The sequence below is a fragment of the Lepus europaeus genome, chromosome 8 (assembly GCF_033115175.1).
Source record: "Lepus europaeus isolate LE1 chromosome 8, mLepTim1.pri, whole genome shotgun sequence".
In the NCBI taxonomy this organism is placed as follows: Eukaryota; Metazoa; Chordata; class Mammalia; order Lagomorpha; family Leporidae; genus Lepus; species Lepus europaeus.
In genome coordinates this window covers 36,110,814-36,127,308 of record NC_084834.1, presented here as the reverse complement: position 1 = coordinate 36,127,308, position 16,495 = coordinate 36,110,814, and the positions used below count along the sequence as shown (strand labels likewise).

At 38.4% G+C, this 16,495-nt stretch overlaps 1 protein-coding gene across 10 annotated transcripts in view; it reads left to right on the top strand.

Moving 5' to 3' along the window:
- The window catches only part of IL15 (interleukin 15), a 92,748-nt gene extending 76,887 nt beyond the window's left edge, over positions 1-15,861 (top strand). For 9 of the 10 annotated variants that reach the window (XM_062199570.1, XM_062199564.1, XM_062199563.1 and 6 more), the window contains 3 exons: positions 6,277-6,321; positions 8,843-8,980; positions 11,562-15,861. In XM_062199570.1, the coding sequence (XP_062055554.1) occupies positions 6,277-6,321; positions 8,843-8,980; positions 11,562-11,675 (297 nt within the window). In that variant the 3' untranslated portion in view covers positions 11,676-15,861. The remainder of the gene's footprint in view (positions 1-6,276; positions 6,322-8,842; positions 8,981-11,561) is intronic. The other variant, XM_062199573.1, reaches the window with a different exon arrangement.
- The last annotated feature ends 634 nt before the right edge of the window (positions 15,862-16,495 follow it).

The following is a 16,495-nucleotide window of genomic DNA, read 5'->3' as shown; positions in this document are numbered from 1 at the left end:
AAAGTGAACTACATTGAAGATAGAATACTATATAGAAAACTGTCCCAAAAAGGCTTGGAGATCTTGAGGACAATCATAAAAGATCAAGCAGCTGTAATTTCAGCATCACAGAAGGAGAAGAGAGAGTACATCGAGTACAAGCCAGAGATGGGCAGAGTTGATCACGGAACGTAAATCAGCTAAACTATCTATGAGAAACTCACGTCAAGTACAATGGCATAGGTCAGCGGAAACTAAAGGAATAGTAAAGGATATACCATACACTGAATACTGCCCTCCCCGAGCATCCGGCCCCGCATTTCCTTCAACATGTGAGCTTGTTTGGAAATAACGTCTGTGCAGTCCCAGTTAATGAAGTGACAATGAGGTCATCCTAGAATGGGGTGGGCCTTAAATCCAATAACTAGGGCTTTTATAAGAAACGGAAAAGACCCAATGAAACCCACTGGGTGGAATGTTGTATAAAGACAGACAGAGGTGGAATGATGCAGCTACAGGCTCAGGAAGGCCAAGGATTGCCAAGGTTCACCAGCAGCTTGGGAAAGACGCGGGAGGATTTTTCCCTAGAGCCTTCAGAATCAGCATGGCCCAGCCAGCACCTTGATTTTGTTCATCTCAGAAACATGAGTGAGTAAAATTCTGTTATTGTAAACCACTCATCTTGTGATATTTTGTGTATATCAGCACTAGGAAACTAATATACTTGCACACATTAATTTAAAACAAAAGAGGCTATATTTATATCAGATAAATTAGACTAAAAAGCAAATAAAATTTCCAGAGGCAGGAGGAACATTACATAATAATAGCAGATATCTTCAAGAGAAAAACATACTATCTTAAATATATATATACACATATATATGTATACATATATGTATATATACTTGAGATATTATATATAATATATATATTATTTATCATATCATATATTATATTAATATATTCTTATATATTATATATTATTATATATTGTGTATTGTATATTATTATATATGATATATTATATATCTAATATAATATTATAGTATAAAATAATAGATTATATATAATATCTTAAATATATATATATATATATATATGCACCAAACAATAGTCTCTAAATTCATGAAGCACAAAGTAACATAACTGAAGGGACAAAATAGAAAAACTCATAATTAGAGCCAAGGACTTCATTGTTTCCTTCTCTGTAACTAATAGAACTATCATACAGAAAATCAGAAAGAGTATAGACAAACACAGAACAACCAACCCACGTGACATAATCTAATACATGAAATACTCCTCTCAACAACAGAATATGCTTTTCTAAAAAAGATTTTTATTATTTATTTGAGAAGTAGAGTTACAGTCAGAGAGAGGGAGAGACAGAGAGAGAGGTCTTCCATCTGCTAATTCACTCGCCCAATGGCCACAATGGCCAGAGCTGGGCTGATCTGAAGCCAGGAGCCAGGAGCCTCTTCTGGGTCTCCCACATGGGTACAGGGGCCCAAGCACTTGCGCCATCTTCCACTACTTTCTCAGGACATAAGCAGAGAGCTGGATTCGAAGAGGAGCAACTGGAACACAAACTGGCACCCACATGGGATGCTAGTGCTACAGACAGAGGCTTAGTCTACTTTGCCACAGTGCTGGCCCCAGAATTCTTTTTTTTTTTTTTTCAAGCATCCATGGAGCATTTATCAAGACTGAACATATTCTGGGCTGGGAAACAAAATATGAAAAGTTTATGAGAATTTGAATCATACATACAGAATATATTCTCAGGCCACAGTGGAGTCAAAGTAAAAGTCATTAACACAAATACAATAGGAACATTTCTGAAAACTTGAGGATTACATAGTCTAATTTTAAATAATCAATGGGTCAAAGAGCAAGTCACAATGAATATTAAAAATGGATAAACTGCCTGAAAATGAAATACAGAGTAAGAAGACATGTGGGATGCTGCTTAAGCAATATTGAGAGGAAAACATTAAAGTAACTAGGCCGATGCCGTGGCTCAACAGGCTAATCCTCCGCCTTGTGGCGCCGGCACACCGGGTTCTAGTCCCGGTCGGGGCGCCAGATTCTGTCCCGGTTGCCCCTCTTCCAGTCCAGCTATCTGCTGTGGCCCGGAAGTGCAGTGGAGGATGGCCAAAGTCCTTGGGCCCTGCACCCGCATGGGAGACCAGGAGAAGCACCTGGCTCCTGCCTTCAGATCAGTGCGGTGCGCCGACCGCAGCGCACCAGCTGCGGCAGTCATTGTGGGGAGAACCAATGGCAAAGGAAGACCTTTCTCTCTGTCTCTCTCACTGTCCACTCTGCCTGTCAAAAAACAAAACAAACAAACAAACAAACAAACAAAAAACAAGTAACTACACTCAAAAAGAACAAAGATATCAAGTCAAGCAACTTTGTTACCATTTCAAGAAGTTAGAAAAAAAATGCAAACCCAACACAACCAGTAGGAATGCATGAATTAAAATTAAATAAACAAATAAATTAAGAAATTCAGGAAGGGGCCAGCACTGTGGAGCAGCGGGTTGAAGCCCTGGCCTGGAATGCCGGCATCCCATATGGGCACCGGTTCTAGTCCCAGCAGCTCCTCTTCCAATCCAGCTCTCTGCTATGGTCTGGGAAATCAGTAGCAGTAGCATGAGCCCCTGCACCCTTGTGGGAAACCCGGAAGAAGCTCCTGGCTCCTGGCCTTGGATCAGCACAGCTCCCGCCATTGAAACCATCTGGGGAGTGAACCAGTGGGTGGAAGACTTCTCTCTCTGTCTGTACCTCTCTCTCTGTAACTCTGTCTTTCAAATAAATAAAATAAATCTTTAAAAAAAAAAAAGAAATTCAGGAAAACAAAGAAAAGCACAATGAAAGATAATGTTGGTTATATAGAATGATCAATAAAATTGTGAGGGGCTGGCGCCGTGGTACACTAGGTTAATCCTCCGCCTGTGGTGCTGGCATCCCATATGGGAGCCAGGTTCCAGTCCCAGTTGCTCCTCTTCCAGTCCAGCTCTCTGCTGTGGCCCTGGAGGGCAGTGGAGGATGGCCCAAGTGCTTGGGCCCTTACACCGCATGGGAGACCAGGAAGAAGCCCCTGGCTCCTGGATTCAGATCGGCACAGCTCCGGCTATAGCGACCATTTGGGGAGTGAACCAACAGAAGGAAGACCTTTTTCTCTGTCTTTCTCTCTCACTGACTATAACTCTACCTGTCAAATTAATTAAAAATAAATACATAAAATAAAATTGCTAGACTGTTAGTAAGACTGGCAAAGATAAAAAGATTGAAGATACAAATTACCAATATCAGGATAAGAAAAAATTAATGCACAATGTTACCCTTACAAATATGACAACTTAGAGGAAATGGACCAATTCTTTAAAAGCTGCAAACTATGATAACATAACCAAGATGAAGTTGGTAATCCAGCCTCCCTTATAACCACTTAAAGACATTGAATTTATCATATAGAAGCCCTCAAAAAAGAATTTTCAGACCTGCATGGTGTCATTGTATCTTTTCTCCAAATATTCAAAGAAAAGTTCAAATTTTACAGTACTTTCTAGAAAATAGAAGAGGAAGAAGCACTTTTCTACCAATTTGAGGAGGCCAGTATTACTCCGGTGCTAAATCAGATACACTACCAAATAGAAAATTACAATTAACTCTAATGAACTTTGAAATAAAATTCCTTGATAAAATATCAACAAATCAAATAATAAAATGATACATGAAAAAGATTATAAATGGTGAGCAAGCACAATGTATTCCAAGTATGCAAAGGCTTGTTCAGTATTTGAAAATCAATATAGTCTATCACATTATCAGGCTAAGTCATAAAATCACCTGTTATGGTCTCTATTTTCTTCCTATCTCCAATTTCAAATGTTGATATTTTTACTGCTGGCACCTCAGAATGTGTTTTGAGATGCATTCTAAAAAGAGAATTAAGGGACCAGCTCTGGGGCATAGCTGGTAAAGCCGCTGCCTGCAGTGCAGGCATCCCATATGGGCGCTGGTTCGAGTCCTGACTGTGCCACTTCCAATCCAGCTCTTTGCTGTGGCCTGGGAAAGCAGTAGAAGATGAACCAAGTCCTTAGGCCCCTGCACCTACATGGGAGACCTGAAAGAAGCTCCTGGCTCCTGGCTTCAGTAGGTGTAGATCCAGCAGTTGCAGTCATCTGGGGCATGAACCAGCAAGATGGAAGACCTCTCTCTGCCTCTGCCTCTCTGTAACTCTGCCTTTCAAATAAATGAATAAATCTTTTTTTTTTTTAAAGAAAGAATAAATAAAGTCAAAATGAGGTCATTGGCTTAGGTCCTAAACCCATCTGTCTGGTATTCTTCAGAAAAGGTAAGAGGAGGATACAGGTACACAGAGTGAAGACACCAAGAGAAAGCGGTCAATATTAGCCAAGCATAGAGTGGTCAGAAGAAATCAACCTTATCAACACCTTGATGTCAGACTTCTGGTCTTCAGACTATGACAAACAGATTTATGTTTTTTAAACCAACCAGTCTGTGATACTTTGTTATGGTATCCCTGTATCACCCATTCACGTTAAAATTTCTCAGCAAAATAGAGACAAGGAGAACCTCCTCAATTTGAGAACAGAAAACCTAGCAATAACCCTACAACTGTTGTACTTTAGTGGTGAGTGAAAGACGGGATGCTTTTCCCCTAGCAACAGAAGGAAAGGATACATGTATGCTTTCACCATTTTCATTCAACATAGCAATGACGTTTAGCCAAATCAAGAAAGCAAAAAAACAAATCCATAAAGAAAAAAATAAATAAATAAATGGCATGCAGATTGGAAAGGAAAGAGATAAATCTCCTCAAAAGCTTTCTAATTTTTTCTTTTGTTTTGAAAAGTACCAAATCTGGGTGTATTTTATTTAGATGCAGATTAAAATAACATTGACATCTCATCAGGCACCAATAAGAATGTCCAAAATAAAAAAAAAATGCGCTGATAACGTCAATAAATGTAATCAGGCTAGTGATAATCCTGGAAAGAATGTGAAGGAATTGGATCATTAATTCCTGCTGTGAATATAAAATGGCACAGCCACTCCATAGTCTGACGGCTTCCTATAAAAGATGTGCATTTTCCACCTGACCTAACAGACATATCTTGGATATTTACCCCATAGAAATGAAGCCTTGCATTCCCATAAGTATTCATAGAGCTTTGTTCATTTGCCCCAAACCACAAATGAGCACTGTGTGCTTCAGTAGGTGAATAGTTATCGTTAGGCTGGACAGATCTACAGAGAATTATATTGTGTGGAAAAGCCAGTCTCCACTCTAGTACGCCCATACAGTGGAAAATCATTCAGTGATGAAAAGTAAAAGGGCTATCAAGCCATGAAAAGAATTGGAGAAAACTTGAAAGTATATTAGTAACTGAAGGAATCCAATCTGAAAAGACTTCATAGTGTAAGATCCCATGTACATGAAATTTTGGAAAATGGAAAACTATAGAGAAAGTTTTAAACATCAATGGTTGCCAAGGGTTAGGGGGAAAGGCAGTGAAACCATTCTGTATGATGCTCTAATAGTGAATGCATGTCACTCTACATTTGTCAAGACACAGAGAAAGTGAGACATAAAAAATGAACCCTAATAGTCTGTAGACATAAAAATGTAGCAATATTGACTTACCAGTTGTAACAAATGTACCACACTAATTCAAGACCTTAAAAATAGGGAAAACTGGGGTTGGGATAACAGAGCATATGAGAGTGCTGTAATTTCAGTTCATTTTCTGTAAATCCACAACCTCTCAAAAAAAAAAGAATATTTTAAAGCTAAACATCCTGTATGGTTCTTTTATATCACATGAATGGAACGACAGAATCATAGGCATGGAGGACAGAGAAGGGCTAGCTGGAGATCAGCAGGATAAAGTGGTAGTGGGAAGATGAGATGAGAGAAGGCGGGTTTGCCTGTACAAGAAGAGCAGGAGGAGCCTCATGGCCATCGAACCGTTTAGAGTAAGTGATGAAACTGCACAGACCTGTGCACACACATACCCACTATTGTACGTATGTCAGCTTTCTGGCTATAGTATGATACTGTGGTTATGCAAGGTATTGCATTGGGGGAAACCTGATGAAAGGTACACAGGATTTCTGTATTTTCTCTTACACTTGATATGAATATAAACTTATCTCCAGAAATTTAATTTAAAAAGCTTAAGTTTTTTTTCAGGATATTGTATTCATATTATCTAAAACGAGGCATGGATTTTCATGTTGTTGAATTCTGTTTCCTTTCAGTCCATCCATATTGATTCTACTTTATATACCGAGAGTGATGCTCATGTGAGTATAGTATTTTATTCAAAATTGCTTTACTTTCCAGTTTTCAAAAGTCTAAGAAGTGCATTTTCACTACTTAATTAAAATATGTGTTTTAGGATTAAATTGCTATATTAAATTCATTTATTTGATAGAAAAACAGAGACAATGTCCCATTCATCGGTTCATTCTACAAATGCCCATAATGACTTAGCCTGAGTTAGGCATGGCTGAGAGACAGTAATTCAATCCAGGTCAACATGTTCATGGCAGGGACTCAACCACTTCAGCCATAACTTGCTGCCTCCAGGGGAAGGAGTTGGCAGGAAGTTGGAACCAGCAATGGAGGGAATCACTTGCTGCCTCCAAGGGTTCACATTAGCAGGAAGCTGAAACCAGGGATAGAGGGAACTTGTACCCAGGTACTCTGATATGGGATGCAGACATGCTAAGTGGCAACCTAACTGCTAGACCAAATGTTTGCCCCCTGTGTGGGTTTTAATCTAACTTATAATGTGCTCTTATATGATGAATGAAATTTATAAGTGATTGTTGAGGTTGTTTGACTTGAGGAAAAAACTTCATAAATGCTTTCTTATAATGATGCCAAATCAAAATATAAAAAAGCCTTTTCTATCAATGTCAAGCAAAATATATTATGTTTTTTGTGATGTAGTTACGTCTTGATGCAATCAGATGCATGAATCAGATTGAGTGATTCGATTTAAAAGTATCAGCATCTCAGTTCATTTCCAGTGCTGCAGTATGTCAGCAAGTCTAATTCTATTTTCACAAATTGCTTAAAGGCATCTGTGTTCCTCCTTTTCCGGGATTCCCTACTTTTGTCAGGAGAGAGTTTTGACTAAATATTCTCTAGGTGAAAAAAGAAATATAATCCATAAACCTGATCCGAATTCAAAAATGACCTTGAACTTAACTTTGTAAATATATTTACATTGCCTAAAGCAAACATGATTGCAGTCATGATCTTAATCATTTTTCTCTGGATTGTTACTAAAACCAAGAAAACAAACTATGTTGTATGTGTTCAAGACAATGTTCTCTCTCAGTTAGAATTCCCCTGAAATCGAAAGCATTGTCTCCACTCAAACTTTCTAAGCATTGGAAAGAAGCCACATCCAAACACTGGAAAAAAGCAGTATCTCTCAACCACTAGGGTATTGCTGCTGCACTCCTCTGGCCTAAGCATCTTTTCTATTTTCATTTGTTTTTCAAAGCAGAAAGCAGTCAGCTAACCACCAACAGTTAGCATTCTGAGATTTTTTGTTTTTGCCAGATAATCTTGTAGCTCATGGGTTGTAGAAAGAACCCAAATTTGAAATTCAGATTTGAATACTGACTCAACCACTTCCTCCTGAGTTACCTTGGAAGTAATTCAATATTTCTGAACCTCGGTTTTGTTTTTGCTAGTATGGTGACAATATTTGCTTTTCAATCCTAGGCAGCTACTGTTGGGGGTAAAGGATATTGCTAGTCCCAGGCACATAGATTTGCTCCTGTATTTATTCCTTCATTCAGTGATCATGTGGATTGCTTGCAGGGTCCCGAGCACTGTGCAAGCCATTGTGAACATAGAGTCACTGGCATCATGATCAATTCTCCACATGTTCATTAAATATTTCGTTTCTTTGAAATTTAGGATTTAAATAAAGTTACTAATGTGGGAAATGTATTTTTTGTTCTAATCTTTCTGATACATGCAGCTATGGATAGGTACTGTATCTTTGATTTTTCTAATAAATTTCTTGGAATCACTTATGCCTCTGGAACTTGCAAGTATAGGATGATTACAATTAAAATGATAATATACAGTCTGATTTTTAAACATTCTTACAACTGACTGTATTGATATTTTGAGAGTCTAGGTGTCCAATATTATTACTCTTTCCATAGGAGAAATGTGCTTAGTGAGCAAATGTCTACTCTTTCTAGGTTCTCTAGTTTTATGTTCTTTCCCCTGCACAATAGGGATATTCTTTTCAATTATTTTATTGGTTTGTTTTGATTCTTATTTCCAAACCAAAAGAAAAAATTAAACTGAATGCTCATAAAATTTGAAGAACATTATGTATGTTTATAAAATCCTTGACTTCAGGGGCCGGCACTGTGGTGCAGCAGGTTAACACCCTGGGCTGAAGCGCCAGCATCCCATATGGGCACAAGTTCTAGTCCTGGCTGCTCCTCTTCCAATCCAGCTCTCTGCTGTGGCCTGGGATAGCAGTGGAGGATGGCCCAAGTGCTTGGGCCCCTGCACCTGCGTGGGAGACCCGAAGGAAGCTCCTGGCTCCTGGCTTAGGATCGGCACAGCTCCGGCCGTTGTGGCCATCTGGGGAGTGAACCAGCAGATGGAGGACCACTCTCACTCTCTGCCTTTCCTCTCTCTGTGTAACTCTGACTTTCAAATAAATAAATAAATCTTTCAAAAAAATCATTGACTTTGAAGAATTTCAAAATTGCATGAATGTAAAATTGAATAATGAGAAAATATTTTTTCAAAATGGTTCTCTGTAACTTTTATTTTTAGCCCAATTGCAAAGTCACAGCGATGAAGTGCTTTCTCCTGGAGCTACGAGTTCTTTTACACGAGTCCAGAAACATGGACATTAATGAAACAGTACAAAACCTTATCATCGTAGCAAATAGCAGTTTATCTTCTAAAGGGGTGAGTTATCTAGAAGTTACACAGAGCCACATCCAATGTGGGAAGTTATTAATGGACAAGCAGATCCTCTTAAAGGGCACTTGGGTGACAGCGTTCAAATCCAATGGAGTGGCATCCGAAAGTGACAACATTGCAGGCATGCACACCATCCAGAATTACTCATGCGTTTATTTGGTAAACAAACATTTGCTGAATAATGTTAGACAGTGTGTATTGATGCCAGGTCCTAGTGGTGAGCCAAACAGGTTATTCACCTCTAGCTGTTTATCATCAGGTGCACCTGACAGACAGGAGTCTACTGACATAATCAAGTATAGTAGTAGCTCACATTTATTGAGTTACCATGGTGGACCAGACACTATTCTTCAATCTATAACTGGGAAGCTAACTTAATCCTCACAATACATATGTGAAGTAGTTATCCTTATTTCTGTATGAGGTTTGAAGAAATTGGAGCACTGGGCTTAGATGAAACACAGTCGAATGGGCAGCCATGACTCTTTTCCAGGAAGTTTCACTCTGGAGTCAGTCCTCTTGTTCCTGGAAATGAAAATTTTTTAAAAGAATAATAAAAATATTAATATTTAAATATAATTTTGCATATCTTAGGTAACATGGGCAGTGGAGTGTTCCAGAACATTGCTGGCAACTCTCATAGTAGCTGTGGGATGAACACACAAACTCCCTGATGTACAAAAAATGATGGCTTTCATGGCAAAACACTAGTGTCCAAAGCAAGGTGATTGGAGTTTTATATTGGGGAGGTGATAATAAAATTAGTTCATTTAATAAATCCTGGTGCTCAAGACACAGGATGAAAAAAAAATTTACAATCCCTGCTCACAGTTAACCAATATGCAAATAAATAATTATACAGTTATTAAGTCCAGTGATGAAAAACAAGGCAGATAAGGAGGGACAGACGTCCTAATTTAGAGAAAGCTTAACTAATAAGCTGAATTTTGACCAGGGTGTAAAGGATTGAGCCTCAAGGGTACCTACAGAAGTGTGTTCTGGCAGAGGCAACTGAAAGTTCAAAGACCCTGAGCTAGTGTGTCTGGGATGCCAGGATGCTCTAGGTGTCTCAGTGATGTCACTCTTTGCAGTTGCAATCCCTCCCCGAATTTAGGATTCCCTGTCTTCTTCCCTGCATGTCTACCATCTTACATATTATACATTTTACTTAGTAAATATTGGCTGTTTTTCCCTACTAGAATAACAGCTTCAAAAGGGCAATTTTTTTTTCCAGCATGGAATTCCAATTCCCGGAACAATGCCTTGCATAAACTAAATACTCAATATACTTACAAAGTGGAGTTATTGCTAACAAACTCGTGTGATAGGTAATCTCCATCTCACCCAGGGAGAGTGAGCCATGGAGCAGATAACTCGTGGCAGTATTAGTGTTGGAGCTTAGTGTTCACCCTCATCATGACAGTGTGGCCTGCATACTGGAGTGAGTGGCAGGCCAGGAAGGCTGAGATGTGGAGAGTTTCCCCTGATTATGTTGACTGGGATGAGTCACTTCATATCTCTGCCTTCCTCTTTGACATGATTATTTTCAGGATCAAAAAGGACAGCACCGTGTGAAATATGACTGTGCTGAGCATTGACTATGTGCTTGATAAACACTGATGAATCTGAATTCCAAAAGCTTAATGGATTTAAAATCTGATTTGGATTTTTGCTGGCACAGCCCCCATGGTTCAGATGATCTCTAAAAAGTTTATTCATGACTGCTGCATTTGAAACATTCTCATTATTCATGATACTGTGTTTGAATTACAGCAATTTGTGATATTCACCTAAATGGCCCCACTGAGCCAAAATGTCCAGATGATTACCTTGTGCTGGGTCCCATGCTGAGTGCTAGGCAAACAAAAATGCATGGTCTTGCCCTCCTGGAAGAGAGCTTACAAAACAGTGGTATATGAAGTATACCATAATACGTAGTATATGAGCTACTGTGAGAAATGTCTGGACAAAGATTCTGAGATCTGAAGAAGGCATATGGAATCTAGTGCTGGGGAGCTCAGGGGTTCCGGGTAGCTTCCCTAAAGGAGGCAACACCTGAACAAACTGTGTGAGTAGCAGCAGCTACATTAGCAAGAATGCAGTGAGGAAAGAACCAAGACAGAGGGGCATCTAATGGTATGATGTGTGCCTGGGAGTGGAAGGCGGGGATCACTCTGTGATTTTGTCCCCCACAGTAGAGGTGGTGGTAAAAGCTTAAAGAAATAGGTGAGGAAAGAGCCTGTGTGCTAAGGGGGTGGGTGCATGAGGTGGGTGTTGAACTTAATGCCTAATGCTAGGGGTAGATGATAAGACACCACTGAAAGGCTTTAAACTGGAAGTTCATAGCTTGGTAGACACAGCTTTGTTTTTTTCCAATAACCTTAATCTACTATAGAAAGAAAATGCCCATATCAAATCTACTAGTTCTCTGTTGTCATAGTTCTTCCTTATGTACATTAATTAGCCAAAGTTTTTATGTCTCCAGAACCAGAAAGTTCAAATGATGTGATATCCCTAGGAAAAAAGTGTATTAGGCATGCCCAGCTAATTCTTTCTTTTTGTTCAGCAGAATGTAAAGGAATCTGGTTGCAAAGAATGTGAGGAACTGGAGGAAAAAAATATTACTGAATTTTTGCAGAGTTTTGTACATATTGTACAAATGTTCATCAATTCTCCTTGACTGCAGTGGATCCTGTGCAGTGTTTCTATTATTAACAAACTCTTTCCTGCTGCTTGGAGGCAACAAGACACTGCATTTCAAATGTGCTGCCAGAACACGTTTTTCTTGCAAGCAGATGAGCAGGGGTTGGATCAAATGAAATCCTAGAAATAAAGGTACAAAAACGTTTTTGAATAACATAACTACAGACTTTGTACAGACATATTTTGCTAACTTGTTTTTAATTTATTAATGAGATTGTACATATGTGTAGCATGATGAAAAATGTTGAATAAAATTGTGTATGTATTTTATCATTTGCAATTGCATTGGTATTTTGCCTCTTATGGAAAAATAGGGAGCAGTCAATGAAGGGTGAGAGTCAAATCATGTAACAGTTGGTAGCACTGGGTACCAGTACCACAGGTCCACACCCATGCTAGGATGCTCCTGCCAGAGGGGAACCACTGACAAATATTCCTCTCTGACTTCTCCACTGGATGTAGTAATGAGGAAAAATTGGCTATCAACAAGGAAAACAGGAAACATGCGTGAACCCTGGGCTTTACTCTGTAACGTAATTATTGATACATAAAGCTCCTGTCATGAAAGAGAGAAATTGCAATACGGGGCATGCAATGGACAATACTGAATCACAGGTGGTGGTGGTGGTAACTTTCTGTGATAGGAAGAATGATGTACAGAAAACTAATGGTCACACCAATATTTTATTTCATGCTTTCCCAAGTACAGGTATTTTATTTTCATATTTTTGCCATGTTTTTAGGATAAACCTGGTGATTTGTTGAGTCAATGTTATCTAACAGAAAGTAATTGCAAGTTCTTTTCTGTGTATAATTTTTCATAATCATTTATAAGCCTTCTATACAGTACTGCCTAAAATTAGCAAGATCTCTAGCTTTTCTGTTGGTAGAGATTTGGGAAAATGAAAAATTTCTAATTCTAAGTTTTCCATTTTGAGTCTTAAACAAAGCTTAGTCTAACTCCTGAGTTTATTAATTTGAGGGAAGAAAAGGTATAATGCCATTTACATTACCAATAATATTTTACAGTGAGCAATAGCCATTTTGTTTAGATTAGCATACAATGAGTTTAAAATTCCAAGCTCAGAAGTAGAATTATTCTCACATAGTTATTTAATATGGCTCACATAATCTGATCTTAGGAAACTCAAGACACAGATCTACAATTTCTCAAAACACTCTTAGTTAAGAGATAGTCGCATAAAACAGTCTCTATTATGTTGTTCATAGTTGTGTTCAGAATTAGTCTTTTTTTGTGTTTAAGATTCTGCCCTTCTTGAGCCCTCCCCCTTAATAAACTCAACATCATTTGTCTAAAGGATACTGTGTGTGTGGCTCACCTGCTACCCTAAGTGCTGAAAGTATTTGCCATATGTTACATATATATTTTTTATTTGACAGGTAGAGTTATAGACAGTGAGAGAGAGAGAGACAGAGAGAAAGGTCTTCCTTCCATTGGTTCACCCCCCAAATGGCTGCTGTGGCCAGTGCTGTGCAGATCCGAAGCCAGGAGCCAGGTACTTCTTCCTGGTCTCCCATGCGGGTGCAGGGGCCCAAGCATTTGGGCCATCCTCCACTGCCTTCTCAGGCCACAGCAGAGAGCTAGACTGGAAGAGGAGCAACCGGGACTAGAACCCGGAGCCCATATGGGATGCCAGCGCTGCAGGTGGAGGATTAACCAAGTGAGTCACGGTGCCGGCCCCCATATGTTACATATATTAAAGCAAAGCACAAAGTTCTATACCTAACCTCAAACAGTGAAAGCAAATCTGCTAAAAATCAAGTTTATAGTCCAAAGTCATGGTTGTGAGTTGTACTCTTAAATTTCTTAATTTCAACTAAGGAAAAGATATATGAGAGAATATTATCTGTATACTCTATCTTTGATAAACAGAAAGAATCAGAAGGCAGATAATATGGTCGAAAAGCAAGCAGAACCAATACATAATTTGTGAGCTAAAAGAATTTAAAAACCAACCAACAGGTTTATGTACTCTCAATCTTTACGTTAGAAGAGTGAATCAATAGAATTACTTTATGTTGGTCCTATTGTTACAGGAAGAGCTTATAGTTTTTGATGTGTTACTGTTTAGGGTCATCAAATTCAGCAGCTCATAAGGTCACCCTGATATGTATGATATGAAAATCAAATAATGTGATTTGTATGCCCTCTCCCCAACCCAAAATAGAAATATTAAAAAATGCTTTTATGTTTCATTATCTGTGTTGTATCAGGCTTGGTGTAAGTTCTCTGCACTCACAGGTAAGTCAGACTTAGCATTTCCATGTCATATGTAAATATTTCACCCAGAGGAAATCCCATTTCCATAGAAATTCAGTTCAGTGTTTCTGAGTGTGTCTGATGGCTGAATCATGGCCTTACGAAATAATTTGTTATGCAAGGTACACTTCGGCTTCATTATGAAGTCTCCTAATCATAATTGCATACTCTATCTGATGTAAACTAGAGGAAAAATTAATGAATCATGAGTAAATAGTCATGCTTCCATCCTGAATTTTACTTTTTCAATCTTGCATTTCAAAATAAGTTTAACTATTGGAAGAATTGAAGAGGAACTTGCTACATAGAACCTAGTTAATAATTGTACATTTCACTTGTACAGTGTCAAAACTTTCAGAATAATGCTCTCAGAGAATCCAGGATCTCCTTATAGCTTATTTGTTTTCACCATCACTATTATCACTCTCATATTTTTCATAAAGGAATTCACTCTCCATTTTATTGTGACCATATTCATAGAAAATTGGTGTGCGCACCTTATGCTTGGTGATGCGATCACAACTGTAATGAGAAATCCATACTCTCAGCCCTCATGGAGTGAACATCCCACAGTACTGTCCTACTGGTAAAATTGAGTTTTTTGTTACTTGTTACCAACATCATGATGGGCCCCACTTGACAGTGTATACAGGGAGGACCAGAGTTGTTCAGTTGTTCAAGTTGTCAGAAAGAGCTTCTTTGAGAAAGTGAAATCTGAGTTTGGCTATGGATTGCAACAAGGAATTATCCTGGGGGATGCTGGAAGACTTAATCAGAGGAATAGATAGGCTCTGGTAAGAATTTTTCTGAAACCTCAGAAGAAATAGGACTCTTACTCTGAAATCATTTTTAAAAAATGAGGCATCATTTTTATTGTCAAGAGAATAAACTGCAATCAAAGTCTCCTTACCACTCAATACCGGGTTCATAAAATCACCTCACATACAACGTCTTACATGTTGTCACTGCAGTCATTTATTTCCTTGCAATACTTAATAGAAATCAATTTCAGTAGGTGGTCACTGCCAATGAATATATTGATGGTATATATGATATTAAAGGCTTAAAGTCATAAGGAGTAATGTGCAAGTCCAGTGTTGGGGTCTAAGGATTGTAAAAATTGGTCTATGGTCAAAACCTCATCGCAAGGAAGGCTTCTTTCAATAATAACATTTTAAATCACTTTTCATTGAGAACTGTTTGGTACAAAGGAGGCCAATTAGTTTCATCAAAGCAAAAGGATTGAGGAAGGCACCAATGCATGAGAACTGTGCGCTGCTGAGTGATGACAGGTGCTGTTGAAGCAAGGGAAATGGAAAAAATTAGAATGTGCAGGTGAAGGAGGGAGCTTTGGAATCACTGTTATGCTACTTGTAATCAGGGACTCACAGGCTTTGACTTCGCAGGAGCTTAGAAGAGAAGAAAGTTGGTGGGTTCAAGGAGAGGGTAGGAAAGAAGCAACAGTTCTGAAAAAGTGACAGCTGAGAGCCTAAAAATGAAACTGGAATGTCAGCATGGTGTTGATTCTACATGATAAGTGTTGTCTAAGGTTTTTAAGATAATGGTCATCAGCGAAGTTCAGCTTCCTGAATATCGCTGAATTCAAACCACCAATGTGTCTGAGTTGTCCTCTCTAAGGACACACCAGGCTGATGGTAATAGTATTAATGCTCTTATAGTTTTGTGATTCTTTAAAGCTCATAAAGTACTTTTATCTACCTTATTCTATTTGGTAAGAGTTTCTGTCCCTCTTGGGCATAGATAAGAAGAGTGTCAGAACCTTGGAAATATTTTGCTTCTGCTACTGATGTGTAAAATTTAAAAATAAAAAACAAGAAACCACCTGAAAGTTCTGTCCAGCCTCACTTGTATATTTTTTCTATGCCCTATTGCCTTTTATATTTCTTTCAAAATAAGCATAAACATTATATGTGGGGTAGAAAATTATTTGTTATTCATGAAATCAAAATAAAGCTTAAGCAGGTATTTTTATTTCATATTTTTATTATTTTTTTCTTCACAGAGTTCTATTCTGGTGTTTTGTTTGCTTTGCCCAGATGGCAAATGCACCATTAAGTTCATCCAGCCTGAATTAATTATCTTTTTATAGTAAAAGAAAACCCTCTCCTTCTGACAAGTAAGATGTTTGCACTGTATTTATGAATAAATAAATGCAGCTGTTATACACAGCATTATTAATAGCATTGCTTTAAACATTTCATCTGAAAAGAAATCCACTGTTTTCCATATAATGTAAGCTATTGGTGTCCCAGAGTTTATTGAAGAATGCAAAGCACCTGTTATCCATACTGCAGCATGGTAATAAATATGCTTTCTATGAGGCACTCAAGACAAAGCAGCCAGCAGAAGACAGTGATCTCTTAAATGGTCATGGCCTTTGCTGGTCATTTGACCCTGACCTTTCACAGTTTAAGACTCTGGACCAGGAAAGCATATCTCCTTGGAAAGAGAAAGTGAAGAGGCAGCTACAGGTTTCATCTAAGTGGTCACAGTGA